The 21371-nt window shown below is 37.5% G+C and overlaps 1 protein-coding gene across 1 annotated transcript; it reads right to left on the bottom strand.

Annotated features, from left to right (window-relative positions):
- Positions 1–5080: 5080 nt before the first annotated feature.
- On the bottom strand, positions 5081–20627 carry phf10 (PHD finger protein 10). Its single transcript, XM_017464106.3, has 12 exons — positions 20498–20627; positions 19673–19779; positions 16113–16243; positions 15313–15396; positions 14323–14465; positions 11916–12065; positions 11048–11157; positions 10705–10858; positions 10075–10194; positions 6836–6944; positions 6167–6355; positions 5081–5353 (listed from the first exon to the last, which is right to left on the bottom strand). The coding sequence occupies exons 1-12, from the start codon at positions 20564–20566 to the stop codon at positions 5268–5270; spliced, it is 1452 nt and encodes a 483-aa protein (XP_017319595.1). The 5' UTR covers positions 20567–20627; the 3' UTR covers positions 5081–5267.
- Positions 20628–21371: the final 744 nt, after the last annotated feature.

The raw sequence follows: 21371 nt of genomic DNA, 5'->3' as shown, positions 1-21371 counted from the left end.
GATGGATATTTATTTATTTACTTTCTTTCCTATGATTATTATTATTATGTTCCAGACACTTGAACATTTAAGCATATACTGTATGGTTTTAGTGTTTTTAAGTCTGGTTACCACCAACATGACTACATGGCTACATACTCAACATGATCTTTGCAAGAAGATAGTCAAGGCAAGTTCAAAAACTAAAGTAAAATTTTCCATGTCATTTTGGTGAACTATATTTATAGTTTCTTAAAGTTGAGGTTTCGTATATGTTATAAGCAAAAAATAAGCATCACTTTCTGCCAGTATTCAGCCACAAAATCATCAAACAGGTTGTCCCAGGCTGTCACACATATTTTACATATGTGAATCATATAATCATTCTTTAATCTTCAGAAATAGCTTTATCCTAGTCAGGGTTGTGGTGGAGCCTATCCCAGGTGTGTGGTGAGAACACACTCTGAATAGGACACCAGTCCATTGTTGGACCAATCCACCTAAAGGCACCTTATTGTGAGGTGAGAGGAAACCTAAAAAACCTAGAGGAAACCCACATGGACACGGGGATAATATGCACAGAATCTCAGCACAGACAGTAACATGAGCTTAGAATCGACACCAGAACCCTGGAGCTGTGAGGCAGCAACATTAACCCAGTGTCAACTTATGACTTTTATGTGCTCAATGTAATCAACAAAACATGCAGCAGGCTTTGACTAATGATGTCAACTGCACAGTCTCAGTAAGATCACTGAAGATGTGAGAACCAATAGTCAAGAACTGAAACGTTCTTTTACATTTTTAGTAACAGAATTTTTAAGTCAAATATTTACTTCATTATCCTTTAGCAAATAAAATACAATATCTCACAGGTCCTGAGCCATCTAAGATGAACAGTCTGTGCATTTCCATTGCTGCATTAAATGTGATTCAATTAACGGTTTTAAACCCCACAAAAACATTCACTTTCTTTTTCAGGAGACACTGCAGGGTACCTTTTTATGCTTTTCAGACCATTGTCTTGCTGAAAAACTGACTGAAACAGATTCCAATAATTTTATTACTGTCCTGCTTTGAATGATTCTTAAGATTCTTGCTTGACTCTATTCACCATCTCACTGAGGAACCTCAGCTTCAATTGATTTAATCCTGCACACAAGCAGAGACCACTCAATCAATCAGGCAACATGTTAATGTAATAAATTAAATGGCATATGAATTAATTTGAATAAATTAAGGGTTACCAAAATAGATGACTCTGAATACCTATGCTATTCTGATGGGTTTTTTTTTTTGCTTCTTATACAGATTTAAATAATTAACATATTTAAATTTAAGGACATTAAATTAAAGGGTGTTCGGAGAATCCTGACTTGAGAAACTGAATAGTTTCTGAATAATGAATCCATCCATCCATTTTCCATACCGCTTATTCTACACAGGGGCACATGGACTCGAGTGTACGGGGTGGGGGACATCCTGGACGGGGTGCCAACCAATTAGAGATGCCAATCAACCTACAACACGTGTCTTTGGACTGGGGAAGGAAACCAGAGTACCCAGAGATAACCCCCAAAGCACATGGAAAATATGCAAACTCTGCACACACAGGGCAGAGGCAGGAATCTAACCTACGTATGAGGCAAATGTGCTAACCCCTAAACCACTGTGCCACCCACTGAATAGCGAATTAATAATGAATTGTTACTTTCCTTAACAGAAGAAGCTCTCACACATCTTTACTGGGGAATGCGGATTTATCTGATATCTGATAATAGCACTCACACTTTTTGCTATTAGCACTGTATTCTTTTATGAAATGTCTGGTTGCACTTGGGCTCAGGTTGAACATGATGATAGTTTGCCACATCACACTTTGACACAGAAAGGACCAACAGGTGGATTCTGAGATATTTTATAGCTGCTGACAATTTTTGTCAGGCACTCTTCCTTTTGTCAAGAAAGATATGTCTGAGTGTGTGAATAATGGCTGCTTGAATTACGTCCACGGTGCCACGTAAAGGTTGAGGAATGAGGTTCCACAGCTGTCCTGCATTAGGAATGGAGGTAGTAGGGGGCAAGCCTGGTAAAATCAAACGCTTCATTTTGAAAATGTACAAGTGCTGCAGGAAACTCCATATCAGAAAACAAACAGAAAAACATTTAGAATGCAGAAGATAAATAATTAACCACCCTGTAAGGAGCTGTCACCTGTGACCTAGAGGGATAAAAAAAATATTAATGATCCAAATAATGAACTTCCTAAACAGATCTTTAAGTTTAAAATCTTCAGAAAATGTGACCTTAGTGACTAATGGAAGTACTGTTGCTCTGCATAAATGGGCAGCTTTCACTATGATTCTACTGCATTGCAACATGTTTACAAAGACAGCTGGCTGGCTACATCCCTTCCTGCAGATCCCATCAACTTCTCACTGCGGGCCAGAGTAAATGAGTTCTCCCAGAGGTCAAAGGTAGTGCACCTCTTCCCAGGAGTCCACCCAGCGTGAACAACACTGCATTAAAACAGGAAGCCAGGGCATTGTCCATATGTTATTTTCACTCACAAATATGCTGTTTGTTGCTGATGGCAAATCCAGGAATATCTATAAAAAAAAAAATTAAAAAAAAATTTCAGACAGCCATAATATGATAATTGGCTTCTCTGTATTATTAGGCTCTACCCATTTTGTTTCATCAGGAAAGCCACCAAAAGCCCCCCAAAAACGTGGTTGGTGGCTTGTGCAACTAGTCATATTGGAATGAGAATATGCAGGTGACAGTGCAGCTGCAGAGCTCGAACACTCACACTTAATCAAACCTGAGTAGATCCATACAACAATTGCAACCAGCACTGTGCTTTGGCCAGTGCCTGCAGACTAGCACATTCTGGGTCAATGCTGGCTATGATAGAAAGGTGTTACAACACACAGTGCATCGCAGCTTGCTGCATATAGGGCTGCGTAGATGCAGACCATTCAGAGTGCCCATGTAGACCCCTGTACACAGCCTGGTCTGATGAATCACATGTGTGTCACTTATCTGGGGAAGAGATGGCAGCAGGATGCACTATGGGAAGAAGACAAGCTGGTGGAGGAAATGTGATGCTCTAGGCAATGACCTGCTGGGAAACCTTGGGTCCTGGCATTCATTTGATCACCAACCTAAACATTGCTGCAGACCAAGTACACCCCTTCATGGCAACAGTATTCCTTAATGGCAGCAGTCTCTTTCAGCAGGATAATGCGCCCTGCCACAAAAATTGTTCAGGAATGGTTTAAGGAACATGGCAAAGAGTTCAACTTGTTGACTTGGCCTCCAAACTCCCCAGATCTCAGTCTGATCGAGCATCTGTGGGATGTGCTGGACAAAATGAGTCCGATCCATGGAGGCCCCATCTTGCAACTTACAGGATCTGCTGCCACCATTTGGCGGCACAAGGGGGACCTACGGAATATTAGGCAAGTTATGTCTGGTGTACTGGTGTACTGCACACCAGTAGCTATATCCCTTATGAAATGTTCGGTAGTCTTCATGAAAAAAAAGATCCTCTCACTACTACAAATAGGCCATGGTGTATTTAGCTAGGACTTTGATGGAGAGAAGAGAGAGCAGTACAGGATATGTCCTGTACTACTCTCTCTTCTCTCCATCAAGAAAGCGCAGCTTGCTGCATATATACTTTAAGCACAAACTTGCCTTGTCTGAGATCATACCTGTACTACGGTACAGGAACGACCTCAGACAAGGCAAGTTTGTGCTTAAAGTCTGTGTTCCAAATTGGCAATAGCAAGCTGCTCACAGAACAGAATTGTGATAACCTAAAGTGTTATCACAATTCTGTTCTGTGTTAGTGTTATCATCTTGTCCAACAATACCACATACACTTGTCTTTTGTTGGTTTTTTTTTTATGTGGAATTTTTTGATGTGAAATTTGATGTGGCTTATACAATTTAACTAAAGAAACATCAAATCATTAGCTTTTACAAACCCAATTGCTTATTTTACTACACCTTCTATATCTTTACTTAACACTGATTTGAAAGAGTGTGTGATCTCAGGTCACTGGCAAAGAGGCAGGGGAGCAGTCATTGTGCAGTAGTGACAGGTGTGAGGCAGGTGCTGGAGATTTAAGGTCTACTGTTCAACTATGCATAAGGGAAATCGTTACAGCTGAACTGCCACTTAGTTTATCCAGCACCAAAACAGAGCATATGGAAACACTGCTGTTACACAAATCCTGTACTCAGGCATGCAGGGAAAATGGAAAGCTTTCATTTCAAGCTTGTAATGGGATTTAAATTATATAAGGGTGGTCCACCACATACCAGCTATTGGTGGAGAGGAGAGTGATGTAGAGAATTCAGAGATGGTTATTATTAGGGGGCCATGATAGATAAGGGCCAATGAGGGAATTTTGCCAGAAGACCGGGGTTATACCCCTACTCTTTTTTTAATGACCACAGAGAGTCAGGACCTCAGTTTAACGTATTTCTCCGAAAGATGGTGCTGTATTTTTTTTTTTTTTTTCTACAGTATACTCCCTGTCACTATACTGGGGCATTAGGTCCCACACAGACCAGAGCCACTCCTGCAGGCCATCCTAATACCACTTCCAAAAGCAACCTTAGTTTTCCCGAGGAGGTCTCCTATCCAGGTACTGGCCAGGCTCAACCCTGCTTAGCTTCATTGGAAAACCAGGCCAGAGCTGCAGGGTGATATGGCTCTGGCTTATCACATAGTACAATAGGTGCTGTCTCCATCTAGTGGACGTTCATCAGAATCACACTATCAAAAATCATGTTTGCGAGAAGCCTACATGGCTTCTCATTCACATTCTTATGTATTTTACATAGTACCAAATTTTCTGCTGACTTTACTGCTTAACTTAGTCAGAACCTTTAAACTGGGGGTTACTAAATGCATCTTTATGAATCAGCATACAAGATGGTAACCACAAGCAGAATTTAATTGCTTTCTTTATTTCATTGACCTGCCGTTTGGTACCTCTTGACCATGATGAGCAACAATGTTCAGTGAACAGATCAGTATCATCAGATCATCTGACTACAGAATGAAAGGAGATCCACAGCACAGTGACATTTAATTTTTCACTTTATTTTACAAAGAATTTAAAATATTTGGTGTTAATAACCAAATAAGAAATAGAAAACACACACACACACAAATTATTGCATGTTTAGTCTTTCAGTTACAACAACAGAGAAATACCAAAGCTACCACACACACACACTAGCACCTGGTTGACATTTTTCATTTAATCTTATTTGGATTTTTTTGCCATTTTGCCAGTGACTTTTTTCTTAGGTGATGAAACGTCTTTGTGGCAGCAATCACAAACCCAGCATCCTAGAATAAAAATACAGAGTACAGTTAATTTTAGGTAACAACCAATCCAACATAGGCATTCAGTAGTTCCACAACAAAGCACTGAAAACTGTTCTACAGGGAAAGCAGTTGAATAATTAATCTAGAATGCAGCTGAAGATTAGGGATGGGCAATATCTTATCATTTGCGATATACCGGTAGAAATTCTCCCCACAATAAGAATTAGTCTTCCCGTGATAATAACGCCTTGTCGATGACTCATGTGCAGAGCGAAAACAAGTATGGCGGAAGGCAGACGTGAAGCTGAGGAGGAGTTTATCGCTAAACGAGGAGCTACCTCTACAATCAGGAACTGGTTTGGTTACAGAAAATCAGTTCTACTTTTAGATCAAGGTTTGTGTTTCTGAGGCTCTCAAGACTGCATGCAATGGTCACTTGTAGCCAAAAACAGTGGTGTATGGGTACTATTTTATATATCCTTATCGCAATAAATACCAGAAAATATTGGGATATAGTTTTAAGTTCATATTGCCCATCCCTACTGAAGATCACAGGATGGTGTACAAGGATCTAACTTAAATCAACTAGCTCATAGAACTGTTGGTTGTTCATCATGATCAGGGTGGGGAAAAAAAAAGAAAAAAAGAAAAAATATTAGTTATAAGGTTATTTCCAAGTAACTTGAAAAGCGTGCAGTACGCAAACATTACTCTAGATGTTAGAAAATACTCATCTGTTAATGTAGTAGCTACGAGTACCTTAAGTACGTTTCCATGGTGTCAAAGTGCACTATTAACTTTAGTCAACAAACCAAATCAATGGGAGACTCTTACCCAAGGGAATAGATTCCATTCCCACGCAGAAGGTGTGGAAACCTCGGTCACACTTATCACAGAACATCATTTCCTCCTCGTGATGGGGCTGCTCACACACTGTGCAAGTCTTACACTCCATACACTGCCAGGGGTAGGTCTTTATTAACGCCACCAGCTCTGCGCTCATGTCCAAGCAGGACGGGTGACCTGAATACACAAACAGGTCTCCCTCAGCACACACAAACTGCACTCTCATCATAAACGACCAGAGATGGAAAGAAGCATGATGTAAACAGATGGTCAACCTGCCTATAAATAAATAACTCCCAAATAAATTATTAGAATAAGTCAAAGCTTTTAAACCAATCAATAATACAGGCTACTGCAAAAGTTTTGTGATTTAACTTAAATTAAGTAAATAAATCTAAATCTCAATTATTCATATTTCATTTTACTTTGAAATAATAAGAACAATTTTTAAAAAATGGTTTCAATTGGAGCCCCATGAAAACCAACCATTGTTAGAATAAGCACACACAAAAAAAATCTAATCATAGGTTCCAGGTCCAGGTCTCTCAGAAAGCCTTTTTCTAAAAATGCTGTAATTAACCTAATGTACAGTGTTACTTAGGTATGTCTTTTAAATAAACATTTAAGAAATAAAGTACATTTGACATATTTACTTACCGCTGTTCTGGCATTGAGAGCAGTGGATGAGTGCCTCTGGTTTGCCCTTCTTGTTGGACTCCTTACCCTTCTGGCATATGCCACATATAGCATTGGGAATGACCTTAGGCTGCAAGGGCAGAGCAATGCTATAAAAGCCATGGCAACCAAAAGGTCCTACAATTCCCATAAGACTCTGTGGTCATGGGCCTCAAACAGCAACATACTAATAAGATTCAATTTTAGGTCTTCAGTTATGGCCATAGGTTTTAAACAATGTACAGTAACCTAAACACCATAATATGTGTAATGTTTTCAGTTAAACTGAGTGTCAGTAGACCCATATAACACAAGCTAGCAGGGTTTGGCAATATAATACCAATTTCATAATCAAATGACATCATACAGCACTTTTCTCACAGTATAGCATTATTATTGGTGTCTTCAACATAGAAAGCATGTGTTGGATTTGTATTTTTGTATACATTAAAAAAGCATCTCAAAATTGAAACCAAACCTATTCTGTTTTGTGTGCACTTTTTAAAAAAAATCAAACTCCAGCAATATCATGATCCTTTATTTCAGTAAATATTCAATCTTAAACAAAACAAGAAATATAAATAGACTATTATGTGCAAACACACTGGGCAGTTTTTACCCAAGTAGGAAAACTGTTTATTTGTTTAACATCAGTTAGGGCTCATGAGCTTCCCTTTACCAAAGCAATGCCTTTGCAAAGTTTTGCATAACCTCTCAGGCCGATATTTAAAAACAAACAAACAAAAAAACAAACAAAAAAAACTAAGTCATGACTAAAGATGAAAAGCAGAAAAAAAAGCATTTCATATTTCATGCTTTAAGAGCACACATGAAACACTTGATCTGAAAATAGGCTGAATATTTTCCTTTAGTGCTCACATCATTAAAAAATCTCTGCAATCTACTTTCTTTAAAATCTTTTTATTCAAATGCTTGACTAATATGCAGGTCTCACCGGTCAAAGAGCACACTATAAAAACTGCTAGAAAGAGCAGTGTCAGGACATCAGCAAATGCAAAGTGGGTAGGCAAGTTGCAGGTCTGATAAATATTCGCTGATAAAGCTCACAGTTAAGTTAACATGAGGATATAAGCCTTCATTCTGTCACAGTAAGAGATGTTCCCATGCAGTTAAATGCATTACAAAAGGGGAAAACAATATCACTGTAAAAGACATAGCAGTTGCACTGTAACACTCAACAGGACACAAGAAACCTTAGAAGAGATGAAAAGTTATCATCCTGTACAGAAAATGGATCAACAGAAGCTGTACCTAGCGTGATTTACACAAAATTATTAAAAATAATTGAATTTTAGTCAGTATCTTCTGTACGGGGGGGGGGGGGGGGGGGGGGGTATTGGTTTGGGAACACTGGAACACTAAACTGCAAGTGATTTTTTACTTTCCCCAACAGCAGCTTGTAGTGAGACGGAATATATGTTTAATATTACGTAGTGCATATTAAAAGTGTTACTATTGATTGTGTTACTACTAACAGGAGAACTGAAACAGTGACACAACTAGTGATTTAACCAGCTGTTAATATGGCTGGTTTATTTTTCATTTTCGGAGGGCACACCGTGCACTCTTGGCACCTTAACATGACTGCAATTTTATACTAATTGGCTGTTATTTTTGTTATTTAGGCTATCGCAGTACAAATGTTTCATTACATCATTCATAGGTCATTCACAAATATGTTCGGAAAATGCAGCTACCACATTCTGCAAAAATATTTTAATACACATTGTTCGTTACAAAACTGGTCAAAGAATCTTGAGTGAGAATCATGATCTCAATTCCAAGTCCAAAAAATGTATTACATTTATTTCATTAAGAATCATGTAGCCCTAGAAAACGTTTCCAGGTTTGAGGTCTATTCAATAGAGTCTGTTTCACGAGGTAGATATGTTAGAATAAACGTGATGGATTTGTTAACTCATTTGATGCTCCTTCATGCAAAAATAGAAGAATTATTTGAATTTACATCTAAAGTAGCCCTCTATAAAAAACTATGCTAAGAAAACAATACAGGTATACAGGCAGAATGTCAACTACAGAATGTTGCAATGTTAACTACAGAACAAAGCATGAGAGTATTAGAATAGTTACTAAATACTGATTATTAGAGATGTGCAAAGTGTGATCTTTTTTACGATAAGTTCTCAAAAGAAAAGATTTCAGGGGTTCCCCCGACCCCCAAAACAGTGCTTGTCCTATTTGTGAAGGTATACCTTTTGTTGATCCAAACTGCTTTGACAATAGCACAAAAAAATGCTGATCAGCCAAGATATGCTTGGTGTCTTAAATTTCCTTTCGTAGTTTTGGAGTTACAAGGCAAACGTAACTAATAACAGCTACCGGATACACTGCAGTGAAAAGCCAGAAGCAAAACGGAAACCAAACATGGCTTGGCTGGTCGACTACAAAATCATTGCCATCCATTTTACCAAAACTGTTTCATGTCAAACAGGAGTTTCAACACTTACATGCTTCAACAACTTGCAGGTGAATTCCATCCAAAATGACCCACATTGTGTTATTCTTAACTGTTTCTTTACCCAATTATTCTGAAAATTCACTTGGTTTTTAGCCAAATAAAATGCAGGTACAAAACTTGATCTTTTAAATTTATCTTGCATGGTTTTTACATCGCTGACATTTATTTTTTAAAGGAATTCTCCTTTACGAAGAAGAATACATAGCTTTCATTTCTACAGATAATAAATATAAATCCTTGGAAATTAGCAGCCAATCATGTCTCCGCTATTGTCTTTCAGCTTAACTGACCAGGAGGTATTTCATAACATCTAAAGTAATATTTAAATGGTAGGGGTAAATATATGTATTTTATTTTTTTTTAAAAAGAAAGAAAAACCAACGTGTGCAACTCAGCATTAAAACCTTAAAGTAAAACCAGTGCCACATTACTGGCATGAACATTATTGCTCCCAAAGTCTGTGTTGAAAAAAGTGACCTTTCAAAAGGCTGAATGGTACCAAACAAGTACCACTCTTGGAAAATAAAGTTCCCTTGATGATTGCAGTCCCGAAAAAATTGCCTGCATGTGTGTGTGTGTGTGAGTTGGTCGTTTAAGATTATAGCATCATTTAGACTCAGGTCAGATGAAAAGAGGTGGAGGTCTCATTTGAAAGTGCTAGAAAAACTGAAAGGGCAAAATAAGGGGAAGAAAAAAAAAATCAGGGGCTTTTGTCTTCTACCTTGTACCCAGGAACAGATTTGTGTTGGAGGGTGCGTGAAGTGCCATCTTTGCTTTTGCCTTTGGACTGGACTGCACTGTCCTGGCTGTCTCCGTCAGAGGTATTTCCTGTTGAACTGTCCTGTATGGAAACCACAAAAGTCTAAAATTCCTCTTATACTGAATATTGTCAGCTATTAATATCACCATGGCAGGATCTGAAATGTGATTAAAATCAACCTATATGCATACTGATGCAAGTGTCTTAACTGGGCTGGGTTATTATCCCCCTGATTTTCTCCCTAATTTTAGTCATGGCCAATTTTACTCTCATGGGCTCATACATACAGATGGCTGTGGGATCATCAGGATTCAAACTTGCAATTTCTAGATGATATTGTGAATAATATTTTATGTAGTAACTGGGCTGTTTTTAAAACCATCTTAGTTTCCCCAACCAAAAAATGTAATACCAGCCAAGGGAGTGTTTAACAACGTTTAATGTTATCCTCTTCTGAAAATATAAAGTTGTAAGCAGGTACCATAATTAAAACGTAAGATGGTTATTTTCAGGTTTTAAGGTTATAATTCTGTGAATATAGCATCCCATCTACAGCTGATAGAAACATACAATGAGAAGTTTAAATCTTACAGATGAGCCCTTGTTTTTCTTGCCGTCATCCCCCTTTCCATTTTCGCCATCATCCGAGTCACCATCGCTGTCTGGGGCAGGCAGTTCAGGGTCCAGTGGAGGTTCATACAAAGCTGTGTTTAATGGCAGGTACCGCAGCTCATTTGGAGAATACCTGCAAGCACAGTCCATAAAAACATTTATAGGCCAACTTTAGCTCAGTTAGCACCACTGGTTAATGTTTACAGCATTGGGAGCACAGGGAGGCTACACGGTTACTGTCACCTCCCCGATTAGGTTTAATAAGTGCAACTAGAAACAATACAGAGCTAATTTAGAAATAAGATCATCGTCATCACCACACCTTTTATAGTATTCCTGGAACTGTCCTGGGATGAGGGAAACTGGGTAGGGCCCAGTCTTTGTCCTTTCTGGTGGGAGGACTTTGTATTTCCCTTGAGGTACCTGAATTATCTGCATGGAAAAAGGACAAGCTGTTTGTGAGATCAAAACAAGACAAACCAAATTTACAGAGATGCAATATTTCAGTTCAATATACTGGCTAAAGAAATTCAGGGATGTAATTTGCAGTATAAAGCCACTAAAAACATCCTAGCTTAGAAATAAAAATCACCTGAAGCACAATCATATATACACAACAGCCTAGATCCAAGGACTTTTAGCACAAAATAATAATTTTTAAAAATCTAAATGTATGATTGTGTTGTTGACACCGGAATAAAGAAAACCAGTTCCATAGCTTATATGTGATCAAAGCGTTATAAATTAAAATTATTACTACTAAATATTAGTAGTTAAGAATGTGCACAGTAAGTGCTTAATTTTTTAAAACTCATGCAACCTAGCCCAACAGTAACGATGCCTCTGAGGCAGTACAGATGCTTCTGTCTGAAGTTGGAAGCTGATCTGTGTAGTTTAGATTATAATGCAATTTACACAATTAAAGCCTGATCTACTTATTTATATATATATATATATATATATATATATATATATATATATATATATATATATATATATATATATATATATATATATATATACACACACACATATAAAGGCAGACATCTAACCACATCTTTCTAATGAAACCAGTGTAGCGTTCACTATACATTTCAGCACATAATCAGGTGTTCCTCTTGTATCTGAATGAAAAGAAGGATGTGCAGATGTGATCAGTGTATTTCACTCTCCTGTGCACACAGTCTTACGTGTGTCTGAAGATCAAAGTAGGCTCTTCTTTCCTCCATGCGCTCTCTGTTGAAGTTACTGTTGAATTCTGCTGCTTTTTTAGCAGCTTTCTTGATGTACTCTGGCACTTTGCTGGCTTCAACCTTTTGAGGATTTTGCTGCTGCAATTGCTACAGAAACAAAGATACAAAAAATGCATTTAAATAAATAAAAAGTAGGCTGGAATATAAACAAAAGTACAAAAGGAACAAGTCAAGGCCTTGTTGAAACTGCTTAAGCTTAAACTGTTGCCTTTTACCTTAAAGTTACAGTGGCTAATTACCTTTTGGATGAATGAATTAACACTCTATACTATGAACAGGTACAGAAAGGCATTTATTTGTTCGAACTAGTTTGAAGCAAATGAATGACAGTCATACGATTTAACCTTGTTATCCGGTTGTGAAGCTCTGCTGGTGAATAAGAGCATGTGTTCGTGTGTTTCTCTGTATTTTACTATTTTATATCAGGCATGAGTTAGTGAGTGATTAATGATTTGTAACTAAGGCTCCGTTATGCATCCAGGGTGATTGGATCACAAACGGACAGCCGTGACGCATAGCGTTCACACCTAGCATTATGAATGTGTCTCCAGTGACCACTTGTGATCAGATTTCAAATATTGTTTGTGTTGGAGAAAGCCTGTCACAAACAATTTTTTACATCAGTCTTCCACTGCATTTATTTTCAGGCAGAACTGTCCTGCAATATGTACCTGCACGGACCGTTTCAACCATTTTAATCTTGTGGTCTGCTAACAAATCTTTAAATGAATGAGAGATGAGAGACAGCTGCTTTTGTCTCTTCTGTTATAGCATCGCCCTTATCCATTAGCCTAGCGGTGGCGAGCTCCACTGTTCAGCTCCGTTTCCAAACAGCAGTGATTCCATATTTTATGATGCAATAACACAGTTGATTAGTTGGTCCTTACTGTCAGAAATGCACACTATGCATCGATGCACGATGCGTTCACTTCACACTAGGCATGTCACGAGAACCGTTAATTCTGTACCAAGTTGGTACCAACATTCTTAAAACGTGACGGTACTTGTTTTTCTGCAGTAGCATAGGTACCGTTGGTAACCGAGGTTGCAATTCTTCCGGACTTGAAGGGGGCAGCAAGAGTTTTAGTCAGTCCACAAATGGTAAAGAAGAAGAAAAACGCCCACAAGCACACAGGGAAAAACTACAGACGATGGTGACAAGTTTAGCTCCGGCCCGATTCGTTGAGAGGAAAGGAAATATGGAAATACTTCACATTTGAGGTGGATGACAACAAACATAATTGATGCTCTGAAGCCAATGTGTGTAACTGATGCTATCATTCATTTCAAACAAAGTGAGGAAACACCTGGAATTTGGCGAAGCACCTGAAAGACGGTCCTATATTATGTCTGTTTGAGGCAGCTGGCATTGTGGCCGTGAAATCAGCTAACGTTATGCTCCATGTAATGTTAGCGATAGCCAGTTATTTCTTAACGACGCTAACACATTGCAATATTATAAACTACCTCCTAATGGGCCACCGTGCATCGCCATTCAGCCCGTATCCTGTCAGCAAAATGTAGCCTAATGTCACTAATAATTATTTAAATGTTACATAGTTTTAATAAATCTTTTTGGCCTGCCACCATATCAGTGAATTTAAACTAATGCCTGCATTCAGAGTATAAGGTGTGCGTGTGTGCGCACGCACGCACTCACTCACGCATGTTTAGGAGTGCACCTTAGCATTTGTAGCCATTAAACGTCATTGTTTAATACCTTGATTGTTTTATTAGTCATTGTCAGACAGTGTTTGATAACTAAAATATCCCCCTCTCTCTCTCTCTTTTTGCCAGTATCAGCCAGAGGAGGATGTCCTCGAGGAGAGTTATTTATTTTTTGAATTCTTTTTTTATTCCACACCGTGGTATCAACTTTGGTATCGAGTATCATGTACTTTTGGTGGTATCGGTACCGACTATTAGATTTTTGGTATCGTGACATCCCTATAGCTGGCTAGAGTTAGTGGTCTACTGACATAAATGCACAGAGCCTTCACCGATGCAGATTGAGGTGATCCTACACAGATTCACACTGGGAGAATACACCCGAAGATCTGATCTTTTAACTGGAACGCAGTAACTGACAGTCACATTGATGTAGGTGAATAAAAACATTATTGTGCACAACATTTAATTAAACCCGCAGAGTCACAAACACGTCTGTCCCGTCCCAAACTGTACTCTCCCGTACCAGTTTGTCGGCACACCACTGGTGCAATTACTATATAGACATGCTACTAGGTACGCAGCCCGGAATTCTCTCTGACTGTGTTTAAAAAAACTGTTAGTTGAATAAACTTGAAATAAAACTTGTCCATTTATAAAACTAAATGTTACTTACCGCACTCAGAGTGCTTACGGAGTACTCTTTGGTGATCCTCTGTCGCTCCCGCTCTTGAAGTATAACAGAGTACTCTGCATGTTTAGCTGGATATTCCTTAATCATCAGATCAATAACCTCATCACTGCGTAAAGCCGTAAGCCCTGGTGAAAACAAAATCAAATATAAATGCAGGCACCAGCTCTTTTAATTAATGATCCGAGGACAAATGTAAATGTGTTCACATCTGAATTACAAACGTATACTTGCCATGCAGGTTGGGCAAACAAAAAGAAAAAAAAAAATTAAACAAGACGATTGTATCACTTAAAAGTCGACTGACTGATCAGTTTTGCAGATTAATCTGCTGATAACTGATTGCTGGAAATATCGGTTGTTGGCAAAAATCCACAATGTTGGTTTTTCAGGTTACGACTTAGCGTGAGCAGCTGAGAAGTGTCCGGTGTCATTATGCAGTACGAGAGCGGTCTCTAGAGGCAAAATAAAAACTATTAGAGACTAATTTTGTTGTGTAATTTGAAGTGTTTCATTTTGAAGTGATTCATTTTGGATGTCTATTTTTATTTGAAGTTTTACTTTAGGTTCAGTTTGGATGTATACATTTTATTTACTTTATTTATTAATAGTTATTTCATTTACAAAAAAACAACATTTTAATGGTACAGTCAGTACTGTTTCGTAATAAAATTCAGCAATATTTTATTTGAGTGTTGTTTTTTTTAAAATGGATGAATGAAAACCAATTAATCAACCGATATGTTATCAGCAGGTACTGCCCAACTAGTTATCTGTAAAATCCACTGTCGGTCGAGCTCTAGGATCACTACACTTGAAGATACCTTCACAATATGAGTATGTTTTTTAAAATTCCATATTTACAAATAAAATATTGGAAGAAATCAGTTTAGAATGGTGGTAACATATCAAAATATTGCACAGACATACTGAAATTTCTTACCCCTACATGTTAGGGAAGAGCTTAAAGCTTACCTAATGTACACTGTGTCTCTGTGATGACATTCTGTTCTCGAAGATAAAGTTTTTCCTTGTGAGATAAGTCTCTTCTTTCCAAGTCTAGAAAAGAACACACACACCATATTTGTTGTACAAATTCAGAGCAAAATCAGTTATTTGCATGCAAGTGTTCTTCTATTGGTCAGGAATTTGGAGGAGTGTGTTTTTATGGACACTTCTTGGTTCTGAGGGCTGGTTTTCCTCAGCAGGCCATGCAAGTGCATTTTTAATTAGAAAACAAACACTGGATGTAGTTGCTGGCTACTAGCTAATAATAGAGATGTTCCCCAAAAGGTTCTTTAAAATGTCTTTAAGCCATTTAAGGAAAAAAACAAATGTGTGCATTAATTTACACCTACTTTAGAAATAAATATATTTTATTCTGCACATGGTAGTTGTTGGAAATTGATGCTAACTCTACCGCAGTGCTACAAGCACTCAGTGCCCTTCATGCCATTTTGTGTGGCCCTTTGAAAATCGGTTTTATGATGGTTAACTTGGATGAGGACAGAGTACCAGATTTTTGGAGGACCAGATTTCAGTTATTTTATTGAGTGAGTGAGTGAGTGAGTGAGTGAGTGAGTGAGTGAGTGTTCAAACTGATCACAACAGACAGAACTACAAAAAAAAGAAAACGAATGTTTGGTCTGCACTGAACAAGGTAGATGTGAAAGAACCCTTGAACATCACAATCTAGATCAGTTATTGCATGTAATCCCATTCAGGAGGAGGAAACAAGCTAATGCATGTGTGTGGGATACAGGTTTTGCTAATACCTGGATATTTCCGCTTAAAAGAGGTAACTCCTAAATACTCGCTGACTTGTTCTTGCAACATATAATACTCTCCTGTATCATCTGGAGGCCATTTGTACTCGGTCAGATTCTCAGCAGGAAAATATGTTGCTCTGTAACAAGACATGGAAGAGTTCACGTCAGGCGGAGGAGAAATGAAACACTGTACAATAAAATAAAACGTATGGGGACGTTTCGAACATTTCGTATATAAATGGAATGGTTTGTGGAAACATCAAAATTACCCAAAAAGCCACAACGAGTTTTCATTAATCTCTACATAGATGTGCTTGAGTGGCTTCTAACAATGTACATATAACAAGGGCTGGGCAAAGATACATCATAGTATTTTGATAGATAATACAAAATGTAAATACATCAACTTAATTACAGAATACTGAAACTACTAAACAAAAACATCAAAACTGGTTTATAAAGCATTACTTTAGCATAATTATTAAACTGCTGTTGCAGTTTTTCTCCATGCTTAACTTCTCACTTTGCCTTATAGCTACTGAAAATAATTTTTTTAAAAAATAAATAAATTAAGGGCATTAGTAATCATGTGAAATCCTGTTAGGGCTGCAACTAACGATTATTTTCATAATCGATTAGTTAGCCGATTATTTTTCGATTAATCGGACAGGGGGGAACTTTCAGGTTAGTAAAAAACTAATGTGTTCCGTTTGAGATTATATTACCTTTCTAAAATTCATACACTAGACCAGTGGTTTTCAACTTTTTGTGAGCTTTGGACCCCTAGAATATTTTGAACAATCCACAAGGACCCCCTCACTCCACAACAATTATAGGCTATATATTTAACAGTCATTTCTATATATGTTTCTTTATATTATTAATATCTAACATTAATAATATTAACATTGGAGAATTAAAATTGAATCAAAACATTTCAGGATTTTATTTTTTAATTTGACTCTCTGAATTATCCTTTGCTTATTTTATCCATCAATGCGACACTTGAACTTATCTACCACTCATAGGTTTTTGCAAATTATCATTTCATTTGTAAATAAATTTAAAATAAATCCACAATGAACGATCATCAGCTCAGCTAACGTGATATTTGCAAACAAGCAAATTGATTAATTTTAAAACATCTCATTTGAATAAGGTTTGATACATTTAACCAAAAAAATATATATAATATTATTCAAACATTTTTAAAACTTTCCAACGGACACCCTGCAATTACACCACTGACCACTAGGGGTCCGCGGACCGCCGGTTGAGAAACACTGCACTAGACGGTATTGAATAGTGTACGTGCACATTAGGTCATTTGGGACAAAATTTTAGATTTAATCTCCATAGTGTTTTCAGAACAGAAGTAACGTAATGAGTAAATGTACCGCGCAGACCAACTAATCGGTAATGAGACAACGATTTTCATAATCGATTATTTGTTGCAGCTCAAAATCCTTTAAACCCTTATTAAATTTCAAACAAAACACACTTGATTTTTGCAACATGCCAGAAATTGGCACACTGCAACATCTGCATTTCCTCCCTAAGAAGCTCAGAAGTAGGGCTGCAACTTCATAATCGATTAATTGGCCAATTAATCCGTACTATTTCAGACAAATTTTTAGTACTATTTTTTCATTTATTTAAAATAAATCCATAAACTGAGGGCTACAAATAGAAACTTCAGACTAATATACAAGCATTTATGCATTATTTTTATGGATGCACAAAAAAGCACTGATAAACTACAGTCCTAAATTAATAATAAAATCTCCCTTTCACTGCACCTTATGCTTTCTGTTACTCACTGGCTTTAAGCATAGTTATTTATGTTTACTTTGATCATAGTGTTTTAATTAGACAATACAGATCTTACTTGAGCTCCCATTGTTTATCACCACGTCTATACTGCGAGTTACAAGCAGCATGGCCTTGTTACTAACACATCACGCCTGTTATAATAAACAACATAAGGTACACGGTATCGTACAAATACGGCATATAATGACAAACGTGAATTAAACTAAACCTTTTAAGCAACTCGCGCCAGTTTCCCCAAGCCCCTTCTACACAGTGGAGCCTTTAGGATATAAACAAAGTTTCAGTCATGAATCACTGTCATGTGTCTGTGCTACACAAGCTCCACGTTTGCTGCTTTTCCACTGCAGGAACTTTCCCCAGGAACTAGGGACTTTTTGAGGTACTCGGTCTGTTCCCACGGCAAGGAGCAGGGTCTAAATTAAGATCTGGATAAAATATCTACCCCTCAAAGTTCCTACTCGCGAGGTGGTACTTTTTCCAAAAGCCAGGAACTTTAAGGGGGGTGGGACTTGGGCGCTGAACGCACACAGCATTTTGCACGAATGCACACAGCATTTTTTCAAGGACCATTTTTAAAAGTCTGTTGCGGTGCTTACAGTAACAGTTGTTTAGTGCGATACGAATCAACACAATTGAGTTTCTTAAAAAAAATACGACGAGGTTCAGGCCTTAAGTGGATGTCTCTATTTTTATTTGTTATTTGGAGTGACACTTTTTGGTTCAGTTTGGGTGTATATATTTTATTTGCTTTAATATTTATTAATAGCTAATATATATTACTATTCATTTCATTAAAAAAGTACAGTACATTTTCATGATGCAGTCAGTACTGATTATTTTGATAATAAACCTCAGCAATATTTTACTTTGAGTGTTATGTTTTCATTCAGTATAAATTTTAAAAACTATCGGTTAATTAATGGGGTGGCTGTGACTCAGGTGGTAGAGCGGGTTGTCCACTAATCGCAGGGTTGGGGGTTCGATTCCCGGCCCACGTGACTCCACATACCAAAGTGTCCTTGTTTCAGACACTGAAACCCAAGCTGCTCCAGATGGCAAGTTAGCGCCTTGCATGGCAACTCTTCTACCATTGGTGTGAGTGTGTGTGTGAACGGGTGAATGAGACACAGTGTAAAGCACTTCGAATAAAAGCTCTATATAAGTGCAGACTATTTACCATAATCGGTTATTGGCAGGTACAGCCCAACTTAGTCACTGGTATCAGTAAAATCCCATCACACACTCTGCCTTTGATAAGCCTTTGGTGCTAAAAGACAATTTCTAACCATAAACACAGCTCTGGTGTAAGTAAATCCTCGCATATGCAGAACACAAAAGTGTTTTGATTAAAAAAATAAAAATCTATAATCAAAATTACAAAAAGTATATTGTAGATTAAATACAGTTATCAGAAATACTGTTCATGAAGATATAGTTACAATATTAAATGCAGACTTGTGTTTTATTCACTTAGAATTGTACAAATTGTATCAGCCAACTGATGGTTGAGGAACGTGGGATCTCACTATACAATGACTATGATGCTAGCTGGTGGTGTTAAAGTTTCCAATGTCGATTATTACCTTGGCTGATTTAATTTGAGGAAAATGTGTGCATTCCCCCCCATATTAAGATCTAAAAACAAATTGCAGAAGATGTTATCATGTCCGGTTGTGATGCTCTTCGGCAAGTAGGATATGAAATCAGTGACTTGAACACAGTAAAGCTCGTACCCCACTTCATGGCTGCTGGTGTCGCAGCTCCTCGAGCTGTCTCCTGAACCCATTCTGCGTCTCTTGGGTGCCTGGCTGCCATCACTCGAATTCTCTTCAGTGTCATCCTAAACAAAGTACAAACTCATGATGGGAATCTGCCTCTTTTCAGTGAGTCTGATAATTTATCTCAGCTCACTGATGATAGCAGACTGTTCTGGCTACCAAACAGCTCAACATTGTGTAAAATACATTTAAAAAGATATTAACTCGATGACGTATGAACAAATACAGTAAGCCTTCCTGCAGTGATGTTATTCCTGCTGCGTCTTTTGAGTTTCTCCTGATAAACAGTTAACATCACTAGTACAAACCGTACTCTGTTGTGTGTGGTTTTTTTTTTGTTTGTTTGTTTTTTCTCGGAATTTCAGCGTGACGCTAGTCTGTGAGGAAAATAAATGAGCTAGTTAGCACACTATGGAGGCATTTGTTTTGGTTCTCAGAGAGCGATGCTGGTTTTTCTGCACGGTTGTAGCATTTATCGCGTCCAAACATATCATATATTAGATTGTTTATTATTATTGTGCTGTTATGTCCATAAGACTTAAAATGTTTTTTTTCTTAAGCCACACGCTGACAATACAGACATTTAACCCTTAACAATCTTTATGTTTGTATGGCTGTACAATCAGCCAGGCCGAGTGATTAGCCTAGCAAGACACAAAGAAAATGGCGAGATGCGCGCTTATTTTGAATTTTCTACTCAATTAAACTGAATTTCTTTTATAATTCACAAATAACGGGGAGACTATGTGGCAAAATATACCATACAAAAGTTGTACACACCTTTAAGGACTGTGCTCCGGGTGTTGCAGGATTGCTATCACACTGCCTCGGAGACAGAAGAGTTGCCATTTTGATTTTAACGGACCATTACAATAATTTCCCTCCGGCTGGAAACTGGGGACAGAGGAAGAGTTCCGAAAGTTAAGTGGAATCATTCATGTACACGACTAGCTTAAACTGCAGTACAATACAGGTACGTCTGTAACACAATTTTATTATACATACGTACATACACATACACATACATACATACACATACATACATACATACATACACACACACACACACACACACACACACACACACACACACACACACACACACACACACACACATATATATATATATATATATATATATATATATATATATATATATATATATATATATGATTTTTTAAAATAGATTGATTTTCCCGGAAAATCAAGTGATAACTGTTTTCATAAACTTTCCCAGAGCACCTGAATTAAAAAAAAAAATCACTCATAAGTTATAAATATCGTTAACCATAATACTAGCCTATTACTGTAGTTTGAGCAAGTTTTCGGTTTGAATTATTTAACAGTAATGACACTTTGTATTGTCTTATAAATTATGTTTTTTATATTGATCTTTTTATGTGAGCCATGTTATGGATCTGAGGTAATTCAACCTTTTCATCATTAATGGTCCATGTTTACCATATAGCCTATAGAAAAGAATCAGTGAGGCACACACCATATGGATTTTTTTTACATACCATTTGACAATTGACATCATTTTGATACAATTTGATATTTTCAATATCAGATGTAAGCAGAACAAACTAATCAGTGTCTGAGAAGTGCTACATTTAACAACTGTTACTGTTTTAGTTCAAGTAGGCCACAGTGC

The sequence above is a fragment of the Ictalurus punctatus genome, chromosome 3 (assembly GCF_001660625.3).
Source record: "Ictalurus punctatus breed USDA103 chromosome 3, Coco_2.0, whole genome shotgun sequence".
NCBI lineage: Eukaryota > Metazoa > Chordata > Actinopteri > Siluriformes > Ictaluridae > Ictalurus > Ictalurus punctatus.
This window is presented reverse-complemented; position numbering and strand designations above follow the sequence as displayed.